This window comes from Megascapheus bottae, chromosome 1, assembly GCF_031878675.1.
Source record: "Megascapheus bottae isolate mThoBot1 chromosome 1, mThoBot2.hap1, whole genome shotgun sequence".
In the NCBI taxonomy this organism is placed as follows: domain Eukaryota; kingdom Metazoa; phylum Chordata; class Mammalia; order Rodentia; family Geomyidae; genus Megascapheus; species Megascapheus bottae.
This window is the reverse complement of record NC_143509.1, coordinates 909,908-926,477: the sequence shown is the minus strand read 5'-3', so window position 1 is coordinate 926,477 and position 16,570 is coordinate 909,908. Positions and strand designations below refer to the sequence as shown.

The window sequence follows — 16,570 nt, the reverse complement described above, 5'->3', positions numbered from 1 at the left end:
ATGGCCCAATTGGGAGGACACCCCTCCCTTTAGACCCAGGCTGGGCCTTGAGTTGAACAATTTGCCTTCAGTGGGGTTTGGGGTTTTGAAGTTTTTGTTTTTTTTCCTATATTGGGGGGAGCAGAAGCCTGTGCAGCTGGACAACCTTTTGTCTGAGGCCAAACAGCTGGCTCGTAGCAGAGGCAGGAGTTGAATTCTGGTCCCTCTGAGTTAACTGCAAGACCCTGGAAACCACCCCCATCCCTCCCCTGCACACACACCCAGGCTGCCGAGCAGGAAGGCAACACTGCCCTGAAGCCTCCACTTACTTAGATTCCCTCTGGGATGGAGGCTGCTGCCGTGCCTGTTTTTTGCAGAAGGAGAAGCAAAGTACTTTGCTCAAGCACAGCTGGGATGGGAACCCGGGGCCCAGAGTCCTGCATCTGGAACTCTGACTCATTCAGCCATCCCAGGCTCCAGTCCACATGGTCTGCCCATTGGGTGCTGGGGAAAATTCTTGGCATCTGTCACCAGCAGGGGCTGGGCCAGCAAGCAGCTCTGAGAGTGTTGTGCTGAACATCAAAAAAATGATAATGACAGCCTGTCAGCTGAGTGCCATGGCTCACACCTATACTCCTAGCTTCTCAGGAGACTGCGATCTGAGGATCAAGGTTCAAAGCCGGCCGGGGCACAAAAGATCCTGAGACTTAATTAACCTCTAGAAAATGGGAAGTGGGGCCTGGCTCAAGGGTAGGGGAGTAGCCTTGAGCTGAAGAGCTCAGGGACAGCGCCCAGGCCTAGAGTTCAAGCCCCATGACCCACAAAAAAAAAAATTAAAAAAATAATGGCTCCCTCAGACATAGAGGAAGGGTGGGGTTTGTTTGCACCAACCGCCCTAACATGTTGGGATTTTTGCCAGGCGTGATGGCTCATTCCTGTAATCCCAGCCCCTTGGCAGACAGAAGCAGGATAGTGATTTCAAAGCTAGCCTGGGCAAAATGAACTGAGCCTTCTATCTCGAAAAAGAAAGAAAAAGCAATATAGGCTTAGGGGCCAGAGGTGACATACTGTGGCAGAGCCCTTGCCCAGCATTCACAGAGCCTCGGGTTTGGTCCCAGGGCAGGGATCAGTACATACACACAATACACACACGCACATACACACACGCCCATAGGACTGCTGCACCCTTCTGAGGCAACCCTTTGTCCCAGAGCCCGTGTTTTCCGTCTTCTGATATTGGCCAGGCAGTAGCTGGCAAAGTTGCCAGTTTATCACAGCATAAACCTTCAAACTCCAATCTTGCTTGTGCCAAGCCCTGGGGCTTGAACTCAGGGCTTGGGCGCTATCCCGGAGCTTTTCTACTCAAGGCTGGCACTGAACCACTTGGGCCGTGGCTGTACTTCGGGCTTCTGGATGGTTCATAGGAGATAAAGCTCAAGGACTTTCCTGCCTGGATTTCAGCCCTACTTATCACATCTCAGCCTGTGATGACAACGTGAGCCACCGGCTCCATCTTTAAACCCCCGTATGGGCCCTGGGCAGAGCCTGTGGCTGCCTCCCTCCAACCCCACCCAAGTATCTACACAAGCCTGACCACTTCCCCACCCTCTTGCCCGCTAGGCAATTGTCACCCAACTGGTTTGGCCTGGATGGACTCATTTTCACATGACAGCTACATTCTTTTAGAGCACACACTTAGCCTTTTGCTACTAGAGGGAAAAAAAAAATTCCAGTTATTCAAGGCCCAAAGACTGACAAGAGTCAAACGGCATGCGCACGCGCACACACACACACACACACACACACACACACACACACACACACTCCCTCCCTTATCTCCCTGCACTAGCTCCTTGAGCAAGCCCGACCTGCACCCACTCAGGGCCTTTGCCACATCAGTGCTGTCTGCAGCACTGCTCTCTCCCTGTGGCTAAAATTGGTCTCCTGTGGCCTCTACGCTATCATGTCCACCAAGGAGGCACAAGGAGTTCTAAAACAAGTGAGTCAGCTCTCGTCCTCCATGACCCTCTGCTCTGTAATACTTGGAATGAAACAGCAAAGGTTAGATGGGTGCCGGTGGCTCAGGGCTGCCATCCCAGAGACTGAAGAGGCTGAGATCTGAGGATCAGGGTTTGAGGCCAGCCTAGCAGGAAAGCCTGTGAGACTCCTCTCTCCAACGAACCTCCAGAAAGCTGGAAGTGGAGCTGTGACTCAAGTAGAACGCCAGCCTTGAGCACGAAAACACAGTGCCGAGGCCCTGAGTTCAAGCCCTAGGACCAGCACAAATGTAGATATAAACGTAAATGTCTCAACGAGAACGTCTTGGCATCCTCTGGCACCCGGAGGAGGTGGAGGCAGCCAGGCACGGAGTCCCGTACAGGGTCTTTGCTTTTGCAGCCAGGCCTTGGGCAGGGAATGGAGAGCTGGCGCCTCACCAGATCCGCACAGTGTGTGAGCCCCGAGCGCCCCCTGCAGGTGAATGTGGGAAACAGGGCCACAGGAGACTCGAAGGACTGGCTTGTGAAGAGGTGGGATGCAGACTCTGCATCCTCTGGGCTCCCCTCCTCCCCCGTCCTGGCTCCCCTCCTCCCCCGTCCTGGCTCCCCTCCTCCCCTGTCCTGGCTCCCCTCCTCCCCTGTCCTGGCTCCCCTCCTCCCCTGTCCTGGCTCCCCTCCTCCCCAGGCCCTGGCTCCCCTCCAGCTGCCTCTTCCATCAGCATCCTCTACCCTCCCTCCCTTCTCCCTGCCTTTTTCCTTTCTCATCTTCTTTCCTTCTCTCCCCACTTTCCTTTCCTCTTCCTTTTCCACCTCCTGCTCATTTTTTTAATGCCAGTCATGGGGCTTGAACTCGGAGCCCATGTGCTGTCCCTGAGCTCTTCTGCTCCAGGATGGTACTTTACTACTTGAACTACAGCTCCATTTCTGGCCTTTGCTGGCTTTGAACCATGATCCTGGGATGGCAGAGGAGAGGCACTGGCACATGGCACGAAGGCCAGTGAGTGGTATCAGTGTGATCAAGGAAAAAGTATATTCATAAAACAAGAGCAGGTATTTATGCTACAAGAGCCCTAGGTGGATAATGGGCGGGGGGATGGGAAGCAGACAAAGGCAGTGGGGAAAATTCATCTCCTACAGGTTCACAGATAGAACCACAGAAACGGCACAAGGCAGGGCGGACTGAGATTACCGACAGAGAAATCTGATCCGTGTCCCCTCTAATGTTGTCTCCAGTCAACCTCTCACTCCATCCTCCCCACCCCCCCTCCCCACGCTGGCAGAGGGGAAAGACCAAATTCCGATCCCAGCAGTGTCTAAGCCCGAGCTAGGCCTGCACGTGTAGGGTTTGTCAGTTAAATGCAGGTAAGGGTCTGAGCACTGTCTCTGAGCTCGTGGGCTAGTGCTGTACCATTGAGAACCACTTCCGGCCTTTCCTGTGTTGTAGTCCTGAGGAATGGAAGCCAGGGCTTCGTGCGTGCTAGGCGAGCACTCCACCACGAAGCCAAGCTCTGGGCCCTCGGGCGGCTTGTTCCACCGAGGTGAAGGCTCTTGGATAGCTTTGCCAGGCTGGCTTGGAACCCCAGTCCTCGGATCTTGGCCTGGCAGGTCGGCGAGGCTCCCGGGCGCTCTTGGCCTTGGCCGGAGGTCAGATCTGCGCATGACCTGGGCCAGGGCGGCCCTCAGGTCCTTGTTCCTGAGGTTGTAGATGAGGGGCTTGGGGGTGAGGTGACGAAGCTGTAGAAGAGGGGGGCCAGGTTGCGGTGGCACTCCCTGGGTGACCAGGAGAGAGGAGGCTGACTCAAAACTGTACGCTCAGGCCGGGTGCGGTGGCTCACGCCTGCAATCCCAGCTGCTCAAGAGGCTGAGAGTGGAGAATCTCCGCTGGAAGGCAGCCCTGGCAGGAAAGCAAAAAGGCAGATGTGGGGCTGTGGCTCAACGGGTAGGGCAGGAGCCTTGAGCTGAAGAGCTCAGGGACAGCGATCAGGCCCAGAGCTCAAGCCCCATGACCGACCCCCGCTCCAAAGAAAAGAGGGGGTAACTGAGCTAGGAATGTGATCTAGCGATAGAGCGCTTGCCTAGCATGCATGAAAGCCCTGGGTTCCATTCCTCAGTGCCACATACACAGAAAAAGCTGTAAGTGGCCCTGTGGCTCAAGTGGTAGAGTGCTAGCCTTGAGCAAAAGAAGCTCAGGGACAGTGCCCAGGCCCTGAGTTCAAGACCCAGCACTGGCAAAAAAAAAAAGAAAGAAAGAAAGAAAAAAAGTAGGGGTGGGGGTAGGGAAGAGAGGGGAGGGGAGATGGGGAGAGAGAGAGAGCAACCATATGGTCACAGTGAGTGGTATGGCTTGCTCCTGACCAGCTCTGAGTGGAGAGAATGTTCATTTTCTGCCAGGTTTAGCCTGGCCATTCTCACATTGGAGTCACACCCAGGGCCCTTTGTGCACTCATTTCATTCTCAGGGGCCTGGACCGTGATCCTTCTGTTGGTGGAGACGGCAGAGGAGCCACCTGTTCACAGGTGGAGACAACAGGGGAGCCGCGTGTTCACGGGTGGGTGACAGGGGAGCTGACCTGTTCACGGGTGGAGACGACAGGGCAGTTGACCTGTTCACGGGTGGAGACGACAGGGGAGCTGACCTGTTCACGGGTGGAGACAACAGGGGAGCTGACCTGTTCACGGGTGGGGACGACAGGGCAGCTGACCTGTTCACTGGTGGAGACAGGCTCTCAGAGATCTTTCATCCCAGGAGGGCCGGGAGCATCGAATCCCTGATTTCCAGGACAGGCTGCGCTCCCATGCCGGACTCCTTCACATCTCACTTCTAACACCAACACTGTCACCCATTGTCATCGGTCCCATGCCCATCCTGACAGGAGGCCTGGGTTTGGTGACTGTCTCCCTGCACCAGGAGAGAGCCCCCGCCCAGAGCAGCTGCCTGGCCCTGCCTGGGGTCCCGCAGCCGCGGGCGGGGCCTGGGTCGGTTCCCCAGCTCAGAGACCTTCGAGGTGGGCCCACGTCCTCTGGGTACCGGCTCTAACTATTGTGCACCTTACCCTGCCAGCGTCGGGCCCCAGGCCAGGCAAATGCTTTAATGTCGTCTAAATCCAGAAAAGAGGAGGAGGGGTGGGGAGGAAGAGAAGGAGGAGGAGGAGGAGGAGGAGGAGGGAGAAAAGGACTGGACCCAAGTTGTGTCCCGGTTCAGGCTCTGGGACTCCTCCCGGTGGTGAACCACATCCCCGCGAAGCCACGCCCACCGGCTTTAGTCCCGCCCACAATCCACGCTCTCTTCCCTATTGGACACCTATGAAAACACGCCCACTCAAAACCACGCCCACCACCAAGCCACATCCACGCTGCGGAGCCACGCCCCGCTAAAAGACACGCCCACTTCGAGTACACCCACCTCTAGTTGTCTGAGACCACGCCCACTACCGGGGGGGGGGACGTCCCCCACAGAAACAATGTTCACCAGACCACGCCCCCTGCAGTGGAGCCACACCCCCAGCGCTGAGCCACGCCCACACAGAGGCCTAGTGCTCTTCCACTCGAGCCACAGCACCCTTCCTGGCATTTGTCCATGTGTGTGGTACCAAGGAATTGAGCCCCGGACAGAGGGTGAACACAGCTCGGGGACCTCACTGAACATTGTGCTGAAAATGAACCCTACAACTTGGGGGTGGGAGTGAGGTAGGGAAGGGGTGACAGTATCCAAAGAAACATCTTCGTTACATGACTTCGGTAACTGTAACCCACATATATAAATATATATAAATATACATATATATGTATAGTCAGGGTGATATACCGAGGACAGGGGTTACAATTACATATGTAAGGAGGTAGTGAGTACGTTTCTTTTTCTTTTCTTTCTTTTTTTTTTGCCAGTCCTGGGCCATGAGCTCAGGGCCTGAGCATTTGGACTTTCTCAAGGCCTACTACTTGAGCCTCAGCACTACTTCTGGCTTTCTTTCTATGTATGTGGTACCAAAGAATTGAACCCGGGTCCTCGTGCACGCTAGGCAAGCACTCTACCACTAGGCCAAACTCCAGGCCCTTCTTTTTCTTTTCTTTTCTTCTTTTTCTTTTTTTTTTGGCCCCTTTCTCTTTCTGGCCCCGCTCGCTCCGGCCCTGCTCGCTCCGGCCCTGGCTTGCTCTGGCCCCGCTCGCTCGGGCCCGGCCAGCTCTCGCTTGCTCCTGGCTCTGCTCGCTCTGGCCCCGCTCGCTCCGGCCTCACTGGCTCTGGCTCGGCTCGCTCCCCCACACTCCGGCCCCGCTCGCTCCGGCCACCGCTCGGTTGGGCTCTGTTCACTTCAGCTCAGCTGGCTTCTTTCGCTCTCTGTTGCCGTAGCAGTCTTGTCTCTGCCACTTTTCCGGTTTGGTTGCGTATGTGGGATACCGAGGAATCGAACCCGGGTCTTTGTGCATGCTAGTCAAGCACTTTAACCGCTGGGCCAAACTCCCGGGCCCCTTCTTTTTCTTTTTTTGTCAGTCATGGGTCTTGGACTCTGGGTCTGGACACTGTCCCTGAGCTCTTTAGTTCAAGGCTACTGCCCTACCCCTTGAACCACAGCTCCTCTTCCAGTTTCCTAGAGGTAAATTGGAGATAAAAGTCTCATGGTCTTTAGTGCTTGGGCTGGCTTTGAACCTCAATCCTCAGCCTCCTGAGTAGCTGGGATGACCGATGTGAGCCACTAAACTTGGCTAGTGAGTACACTTCTTTTTTTTTTTTTTTTTTTTTTTGCCAGTCCTAGGGCTTAAGCTTAGGGCCTGAGCACTGTCCTTGGGTTTTCTCAAGGCTAGAGCTCTACCACTTGAGCCGCAGCACCACTCTGGCTTTTTCTATGTATGTGGTACCGAGGAATCCAACTTGCATTTTCATGAATGCTAGGCAAGCACTCTACCAGTAGGCCAAACTCCTGGCCACCTTTATAGTGACAATAAATTAAACAGATAATAACAGGCTGGGAATGTGGCCTAGTGGTAGAGTGCTTGCCCAGCAATGCATCAAGCCCGTACCACATAAGCAGAAACAGCCAGAAGTGGCATTGTGGCTCACATGGTAGAGTGCTAGCCTGGAGTCAAAGAAGCTCAGGGACAGTGCCCAGACCAAGTTCCTAAGCCCAAGGATTAACAATAAATACTTATAAATAGCCACCTTGAAGAAAGTGACTGAAGAAGGCAGAAGGTGGAAAGATCTCATGTCCGTGGCTTGGTAGTGGCAGAACGGGGGCTGTGGCCATGCTTTCAGAAGCCATGCTGCTCAGCTTGCACACAGCTTCCCTCCCCATCCAGGATCATTGGTGGCGGGGGGGGGCGGGGATGTAAAAATCCAAAAAGTTCCTGTGGGGGCCGGGAGTTTGGCCTAGTGGTACAGTGCTTGCCTAGCATGCACAAAGACCTGGGTTCGATTCCTCGGTACCACATACATAGAAAAAAGCCAAAAGTGGTGCTGAGGCTCAAGTGGTAGAGCTCTAGCCTTGAGAAAGTCCAAGGACAGTGCTCAGGCCCTGAGCTCAAGCCCAGGACTGGCAAAACAAAACAAAAGGTTCTGTGGAGACCTGGGAGACCCCAGGCAGCGACACCAACCCTGAGGACACTAGGTACTAGACTGCAAAACTACCTGGAGAGCCACAGTCACACAGCAGCATGGAAAGTATGCAAACAGCGACCACACTCTCTAATGCTCCAGTTCAGAAGCCTTCCCGGGAAGACCACCAGAGACCGGAACCAATGTAAAAGCAAAGGGGTCTTTATTGCAAACTCGAGCCTGGGCTCCAGCCCGAGCCCAGAGTGACAGCACATTGTATACACTTCTTTGGGAAGGCAAGGGCTTTGCATGCATCATAGCATCTAGTAGCAATCCATTACACACTGCGGGAAGGTCACAGAACAACTCTAAAACATGATTGGTGTATCATAAAGCGGGGAAGGAATCATTGGCTAAATCAAAGGGACTGGGTACTTCAAACTGATTGGCTAGGCACATCCTGCTCTGGGCAGATATCACGGGTGGGTCATCCTGCCCTGGGCACACTTTACTTGTGGGTTATTTCTGAGCAAGCACCAGTGGTGGGTCAACCAGCCCTGAGCCATCTGCCCTGGGCAAGTTCCATGTGTGGGTCAGTTGCCCTGGGCAAACACCCTTCCGAGAGTTGTTATACAAGGCTGTCTATAGGATTTGCTTTGAAGCTGCCATCTCTGCTGGTTTAGAATTAGTTCAGAGTGACCTGGCGGGGCCTACTTAACAAGTAACTTTTTACTGAAGTTGATCAAACTTCAGAATTCATTTAGGCTTCTCATTAATTTAGGCTTCTCAACCTTTCCCCAGACCTGAACCACAGGGGAAACCCCACACCCAGGCCCATGGTGGGGGGGGGGTGAGGACACGGACAAAGACCCTTAGCCAAGGAGCCAAAAAACATACCCTGGTGGGAAGTCTTTTCAGTTCTTGGCAGCCCGGGAGGGGAGGGGAAAAGGGGAAGGGGGAAGGAGGAGGGGGAGAGGAGCGGCCCCTCCCCCAGGCCCACCCAGGCTTCCTTCCTCCTGCAGCTGCCACAGGGGAGTGCACGGCCCAGCAGCAGTCCCTGCGAGGGCTCTGCCCACGCCCACTGCGTTTCACACCCAAGGTGGGTCGGACCACCTGGCCCCCTCCCCATCCAGGGCCCCTTTCCCTCTCCCCTTTTGGGGTTCACTGCTAGGCAGACCCTGTCTTCCTGTCCCCCACCACCCCTGCCAGGCCCTCACCCCACTTCAGCCTGGAAGGTGGAGCCCCGGGGGCTGTGGGCAGGCAGGGTGGGAGGAAGGGGGGACCGAGGCGTTGCCCCCTTTCAGAGTGTCAGGCACCCCCAGCTCCTTCTGGGGTGCAGTGGGGGCTCCTTACCCCAGGAATCTGACCTGGGAACTCCCCAGGGCCCCTGATCCAGGCAGAGTTGCCTGCCTGCTAACCGTCTGCCCCCACCACTTCCCTCCCTCCCCGGTGTCCAGCCCCATCTGTCCTGCAGGATGCTTGAGCTGAGCCTGTGGTGGCTCCCCACCCCGTGGCTGTTCCTGCTGCTGGCCGGGGCCTCCTGGCTCCTGGCTCGAGTCCTGGTCCAGGTCCACACCTTCTGCCAAAAGGCTCGACGACTCCAGTGCTTCCCGCAGCCACCAAGGCGAAACTGGTTCCTGGGCCACCTGGGTCTGGTGAGGGCCACTGTGGGGGTCGGGTGGATGCCCAGGGGGTCAGGAGGGGGCCGAGAGCTGAGGCAAGGGGAGAAAGGAGGGCCACCCTAGCCGGGGCCCCGGTCCCGTCTCCCCAGACCCTGTCTGCTGGGATCACCTATGTTCCCACACTGGGGACCCTGGGAGGGGGCAGGGGTCCCTGGGCTCTGGCAGCTATTGCTCCCTGCCTGGCCCTGGTGCCTTTTTCTTTTTTATGCCAGTGCTGGCCACTGTTCCTGAGCTTCTGCTGCTGCTCCTTCTCCTTCTTCTTCTTTTGTGGGTCATGGGGCTTGAACTCTGGGCCTGGGTGTTGTCCCCGAGCTCTTCAGCTCAAGACTATGGCCCTACCCTTGAGCCAAGCCCCATTTCCTATTTTCTAGAGGTTAATTGGAGATAAGAATCTCAGGTCCTTTTGTGTCCAGACTGGCTTTGAACCTGGATCCTCAGCTCTCAGCCTCCTGAGTAGCTAGGATGACAGGCGAGAGCCACCATGTCCGGCTCTTCTATTATTATTTTTACCAATCCTGGGGCTTGAACTCAGGGCCTGAGCACTGTCCTTGGACTTTCTCAAGGCTAGAGCTCTACCACTTGAGCTCAGCACCACTTCTGGCTTTTTTCTTTGTATGTGGTACTAAGGAATCGAACCCAGGGCTTCATGCATGCTAGGCAAGCACTCTATTAGGCCAAACTCCTGGCCTCCGCTTCCAGCTTTGTGATGGCATGGTGTGGACAGGAAGCTCGTGGACTTTCCTGCCTGAGCTGGCCTCACATGACAGTCCTCAGATCTGAGCCTCCTGAGAAGCTGGGGTGACAGCTGTGTGCTACTGGTACCTGGCTTCCTCCAGTGCTTGGTGATACCTGATTCTAGGCTTTTAGTTATTTCCAGCCATGAGCACTGCTACAGAAGACAGACAGACAGACAGACAGACAGACAGACAGACACACACACACACACACACACACACACACACACACACACACACACACACAGAGCGACACAGGCCTGACCTGCCTCCGCTTGCTCACCCTCCTCTGATCTCTCTCTTCTCTGAAATGGGCCAGTAAGCCCAGTTGCCCAACCTTGATAAAAGCTGGCCGCCACTTCCCCTCATGGCCACGGCCCCATCCCCAGCCCTCTGCTCCCACGCCCTGCCCCACTCTAGCTCCGCTTCCTATTTTGGTTGCTTCCACCGTGCAGGGCCTGGGGCCGGGTGGGTGCAAGCCAGGCGAGCCTGCGCTAGGACACTGCTTGGTGTGGGTTAACTGAGAAACTCCCTGTGCCTCCCCCACCGGGGTCTACAAAGCTGGAGGACCCCGGACTGTCCTTCTTCCCTAAACTGGGTGGACCAGACAGGAAGGGAAAGGGCAGAGGAGAAGGGGACAGGTACTGGGCCCAGCCAGAGCTCTTACTCACCGCTGGTGCTCTACTACTTGAGCCACAACTCCACTTCAGCTTTTTGCTGAATAATTAGAAGTTTCATGGGCATTTCTGCCCTGGTTGGCTTTGAACCACAATCGTCAAATCTCAGCCTCCTGAGTACTTGGGATGCCGGGTTTGGTACTGTGACATCTGACCAGGGGCCTTGGACTTAACTTGGCCTGTGCTCTCCCACCCCACCCATGCCCGCAAGCCCTCTTTTGCCTTTTGTTATTTTTCCGTAAGTGGACCAAAGGCCTACGTGGGGGGGGGGGGGGTTGGGGATGGAGGATGAGGGACTGGACCGAAGGCCCAGGGTCAGGCTCCCCCTCCCACCCTGCAGGTCCAGAGCTCAGAGGAAGGTCTGCTGTACATCCAGGACCTGGTGCGCAGCTATGAGACAGCTTGCCTTGGGTGGGTGGGGCCATGGCAGCCTGTAGTCCGCCTCTTCCACCCCGACTTCATCAAGCCCGTGCTCCTGGCCCCAGGTAACCGCAGGCTGGACGGTCACGGCCTGGTGCCCTGGTGCTGCCCCCCATGTGGCCCCAGGCTGGTGGTTGGTCCCTTGGGATTGCAGCATGCCGTGGGTTGGCTTTGATCTCGCCTCATGTATGGCACCTGCAATCTTACAGACTCAGTTCCTCTGAGCCTGAGCCTCTCCAGGTTCCATCGGGCTCTGGTCTGGTGGGGGCTGGGGGTGTGGCTTGGCTGAACACACCTGCTACCAAGTGCACGGAACTGAGCAAGCCCAGGTCCTTGCACACACTGCACAAAGCTCGGCCTTTGCTTGCCCACGCCCAGTGGGTAGGCACGAGGGACACAGGGACACACATGGAGGGGTACAGACCTCTGCTGTGTGGCTGCTGCAGCCGGCCTGGGACCTCCCTATCCCCCATGCTCCTTCCTCTGGGCCTCTACGGGGAGGTGGCGTCCTGGCGGGGACACCCCACTCCATAGCACCCCGTTTCTCCTCCCTGTCAGCGGCTGTTACACCCAAGGATGCCATCTTCTACCCATTCCTGAGGCCGTGGCTGGGTGAGGGCCTCGGGACAGGGAGGGGGGCAGGCTGCGGGGACGGAAGGGGGGGCGCTGCCCTCGCCCACTACCCACGCTGTCCCCCAGGGGACGGACTCCTGCTGAGTGCTGGGGACAAGTGGAGCCGCCACCGCCACATGCTGACCCCGGCCTTCCACTTCAACATCCTGAAGCCTTACCTCAGGGTTTTCCAGGACAGCGTGAACGCCATGCACGTGAGTGCCGGCACCTGACCCAGCCTGGCCTGGGGACACACAGCCCATCTGTACCCCGCTCCTAGTGTCACCCCCAAGCCATGAAGTCACGGCTGTGCCCCTTGAGCTATGGATTCTATGAAGAGTCTATGAGACTCTTCTGTCTAGTGACCCACCAGAAAACCCAAAGTGGCACTGTGGCTCAAGTGGGATGGGCTTGGCTGCTCAGGGCCCCGCCATGCCCTCTCTCTGGCCAGGCCAAGTGGCAGCATCTGATCTCTGAGGGCGTTGAACGTCTGGACATGTTCGAGCACATCAGCCTTATGACGTTGGACAGTCTGCTGAAATGTGTCTTCGGCTTTGACAGCGACTGCCAGGAGTGAGTCCCTGTCCACAGCCTGGACGCCCGGGCTATGGGGCTGAGAGAAGAGTGCTTGCTACCCAGGAGGCTGAGATCTAAGGATCGAGGTTCAAAGCCAGCCCCGACAGCAAAGTCTCTGAGCCTCTTACCTCCAATGAACCACCAGAAAACTGAATGTGGAGTGGCTCAAGTGCTAGCCTTGAGTGAGAAAGCTAAAGGGCGCACCAGGGAGGGAGGGAGGAAGGGGAGGGGGCAGCCAGGTCTTTAGGACATAGCAAAGCCAGGAGAGGGGGCAGCCTGCATCATGGTTTCCTGGGATCCGCTCAGGCCTTGGTGTCTGTGTTGGTGGGATTTTCCTGGCGCTGAGGAAGGACCTGGGTGTTCCACATCAAAGGGAGGAAGGTGGTTTGGCTGCACCGCTTTGGCCCAGTGGCCACCGGGGCATCATGGCTGACTACTTGGTGAAAGAGGCCTGGGAAGCAAAGAGACCAGAAGGGACCCTCAGGCCACGCCCCTGAAGACCTGGGCTCCGCCTTTTAAAGGGCTCGCCACCTCCCTCCACAGCTCCACAGGCTGGCAACTAAAGCCTTTAGTGTGTTATCACTCCCAAGTGATGGAGGAGCGGGTTGTGGCACACTGGTCATGGAGATAAGGAGGAGGATGAGGTCTGAGTTGGGAGGAAATGCTGTGCCCCAGAGCTCCAGGGTCCCAGGGTCCCAGATCCGGTACAGGGAGAAGGGAGGTGGGGTGTCAGGCCAGGGGCGGCTGCATCTGGGGGGCTGTGTCCCTGGGCACTGGTGGGGGTACTGCCAGCCACCATTCCTGGGGGTCAGGGAGGCTCAGGGTCGTCTCCCTTCGGGGCTCGTCCTGCAGGAAGCCCAGCGAGTACATCGCTGCCATCTTGGAGCTGAGTGCCCTGGTGGTCAAGAGACACCAGCACCCACTTCTGCAACTGGACTACGTGTACCAGCTCACGCCCAGTGGGCGCCGCTTCCGGGAGGCCTGCCGCCTGGTGCACGCCTTCACCGACGCCGTCATCCGGGAACGGCGCCGCACCCTCCCCAGCCAGGGCCTGGACGACTTCCTCCAGGCCAAGGCCAAGGCCAAGACACTGGACTTCATCGACGTGCTTCTGCTGGCCAAGGCGGGCTGGGCAGGGGGCAGGGGGGTGGGGTGGGGAGCTGTGATGTGGGTATCCATAAGTTCTCTCCAGCAGAAGGGTGGAAATCTGGCCGGGAGTTTGGCCTAGTGGTTAAAGTGCTTGCCTAGCATGCATGAAGACCCAGGTTCGATTCCTCGGTACCACATACGTAGAAAAAAGCCGGAAGTGGTGCTGAGGCTCAAGTGGTAGAGCTCTAGCCTTGAGAAAGTCCAAGGACAGTGCTCAGGCCCTGAGCTCAAGCCCAGGACTGGCAAAAAAAAAAAAAAAAAAAAAAAAAGGTGGAAATCTGTGTGTAGAGTGTGGGTTGGGTGCTGGTGGCTCACGCCTATCATCCCAGCTACTCAGGAGGCTGAGGTCTGAGGATCGAAGTTCAAAGCCAGCCTGGGCAGTTAAGTCTGTGAAACTCTTTTATCTTCATCTAAGCATGAAACAGTCAGAATTATGGACCAGGAGCGAGGCCTAGTGGTAGAGTGCTTGCCTAGCACGCATGAAGCCCTGGGTTCAATTCCCTGGTACCATATACACAGAAAAGGCCAGAAGTGGGGCCGTGGCTCAAGTGGGAGCTCTAGCCTTGAGAAAGCCCGAGGACAGTGCCCAGGCTGGGCGATGGTGGCAGGGCAGCTCCTGGGTTCAGGGGTGGAACATGGATCCTCAGGGACGGTCTCTGGTTTGCTCAGGAATCCCCAGCCCTGTGGTGATTTTGGAAGCCTTGCTTTCTCTCCAGGATGAAGACGGGAAGGCGCTGTCCGAGGAGGACATCCGGGCCCAGGCCGACACCTTCATGTTCGGGGGTGAGGGTCCCAGGATGGGTCTAGGGATGGGGTCACGTCTTCCAGCCTGGGGACATGGCGGTGGGTCCCCGGATGGCCCCTGCCCGGGCGCTGTCCACGCCCCTGGGTGCTGAAGCTACCCGGTGACCCGCGCCTGCCTGCCGCCCCCCAGGCCACGACACCACGGCCAGCGGGCTCTCCTGGGCCCTCTACAACCTGGCCAAGCACCCCGAGCACCAGGAGCACTGCCGGCAGGAGGTGCAGGAGCTCCTGAGGGACCGAGACCCCCCGGAGTTGGAGTGGTGAGGGCTCTGCGGGCAGACTTCCAGATGGTCTCCCTCCTGCCTGTGGAAGGGCAGAGACTGCTGGTGCCCAGCCTGGCTAGCCATAGTTATGGTTCTGGGGGGAAGAATGGCTTTGGTGGGCTGCGGATTTAGTGACAGGGCGAAGGGAGTGGAGGCCGAGAGCCCTCCCCTGGAATCATTTTGAGTCCTTTAGTACCGCACACCCAGGCAGGGTAGGGGCCAGGTGGGGGTGAAGGCCCTGAGGCCAGCCCCACTGGGCGGTCTCCCACCGTCTCCCGGGCCCAGGTAACACAAGAGTTTGGCTCCCTGGAGAACTGTGTGTGGCAAGCGCAACAGTCCCAGGGTTTGACCGAAAGGCCTGGGCGCTGTCCTAAGCTTGTTTTGCCCTAAGGTTGGTGGTCCTCTACCCCTTGAGCCACAGTCCCCTTCTGGCTTTTTGCTGGTTCACTGGAGACGTCTCACTGGGCCTGGGCTGGCTGTGAACCGCGATCCTGGGATCTCAGCCTCGTGAGGAGCTGGGATGGCGGGGCCGGGGCTCCGGCGGCTCCGGGATAACGGCGGGGCGGTCCTCAGGGACGACCTGGCCCGGCTGCCCTTCCTGACCATGTGCCTCAAGGAGAGTCTGCGGCTGCACCCGCCCGCCTCCTCTGTCTCCCGCTGCTGCACGCAGGACGTCCCGCTGCCCGACGGCCGGGTCATCCCCAAAGGTGCGGCCGGCCGGGCCCCGGGCTGCGGGCCGCGGGCCTCGCCTCGCCTCCTCACCGCGTCCCCTCCGCAGGTGTCGTCTGCATTATCCATATTTTCGGGATTCACCACAACCCGACGGTGTGGCCGGACCCGGAGGTGCTGCGTCCGCGGGTCCCGGGGTCCTGGGGTCCGGGGAGGCGGTGGGGGGGGGGAACCAGGCCGGGAACCGGGGTCCGGGGGAGGTGGGGGAAGCCAGGCCGGGAACCGGGGTCCGGGGGAGGCGGGGGGCCAGGCCGGGAACCGGGGTCCGGGGGAGGCGGGGGAAGCCAGGCCGGGAACCGGGGTCCGGGGGAGGCGGGGGGGGCCAGGCCGGGAACCGGGGTCCTGGGGTCCGGGGAAGGTGGGGGAGCAGGCCGGGAACCGGGGTCCGGGCCTCCGAGTCCCCGGGCTGGGCAGGGAGCCGCCGCCAGCGCCCCGTACGCCCCCCGCAGGTCTTCGACCCCTTCCGCTTCGATCCCAATGGCGGGGAGGACCGGAACCCGCTGGCCTTCCTGCCCTTCTCCGCGGGGCCCAGGTGAGCCGGCGGGCGGCTGGCGCTGGGCAGGGCGGGGCCTGAGGGGCGGGGCCTGAGGGGCGGGGCCCATGCTCCGGGCCTCAGGCGCCAAAGGAGATTGGGGTGCAGTTTCTCTCAGCTACTCCCACCGTTGGCCTGAGTTTGGGGCCCGAGCAGTCCCCCAGTTTTCCAGCGTCCTGGTCCGGCGGGTCCCCATGTTCCCCCCAATCCGGCCTTGGCCTCATTTTGCCCCCTAGCCATTCAGCACGGCCCCCACACCCCACTCCCTGCACCCCCCTCCCCGCTCCCCGCCCCGCAGGAACTGCATCGGGCAGACCTTCGCGCTGAGCGAGATGAAGGCCGTGCTGGCCCTGACGCTGCTGCGCTTCCGCGTGCTGCCGGCAGGGGGCGACGCGGACCCCGCACCGCGCCGGAAGCCGGAGCTGATCCTGCGCGCCGAGGGCGGCCTCTGGCTGCGCGCGCAGCCCCTGCGCTGACCCTCCCCCCTCCCCCCCCCCCGCGCCGGCCCAGAACCAATAAAGTTGTGCCCACTGCACCTGCGCCTCCCTGACTGCGGGGTGGGCGGGTCCTGGGTGGAGGTGGGCGGGCCCTACAGCCGGGGTGGGCGTGGCCAGGGATCACAGCCGCCCCGCAGTGGTCCCAGACCTGACCTGCCTGGAATCCCGCCACTCCGATCCTGAGGATGGGGCTCGAGGCCAGCTAGGGCCGCACCGTCGGAGGAACTCTGATCTCCAGTGAACCAGCAAAAAAACCACAAGGGGCGCTGTGGCTCAAGTGGTAGAGCGCCAGCACTGGGTGAAAGAGCTGAGGGTCAGCACCAGGTCCTGAGTCCCAGCGCCGGTGCGCGTGCACGCACCAGGCACGCACGCACGAGCACGCACGCACGCACT

The 16,570-nt window shown here is 58.8% G+C and overlaps 2 protein-coding genes across 3 annotated transcripts in view; one reads left to right on the top strand and one right to left on the bottom strand.

Moving 5' to 3' along the window:
* The window catches only part of Ndufa13 (NADH:ubiquinone oxidoreductase subunit A13), a 200,475-nt gene that overhangs the window by 131,110 nt on the left and 52,795 nt on the right, over nt 1–16,570 (bottom strand). The gene's annotated exons all lie outside the window — the stretch shown is intronic.
* Nucleotides 8,978–16,159, top strand: LOC150067826 (cytochrome P450 4F3-like). Its single transcript, XM_090335472.1, has 12 exons — nt 8,978–9,157; nt 10,936–11,080; nt 11,574–11,627; nt 11,715–11,842; nt 12,079–12,200; nt 13,056–13,326; nt 14,069–14,135; nt 14,287–14,416; nt 14,993–15,126; nt 15,198–15,262; nt 15,598–15,680; nt 15,979–16,159. The coding sequence occupies exons 1-12, from the start codon at nt 8,978–8,980 to the stop codon at nt 16,154–16,156; spliced, it is 1,557 nt and encodes a 518-aa protein (XP_090191598.1). The 3' UTR covers nt 16,157–16,159.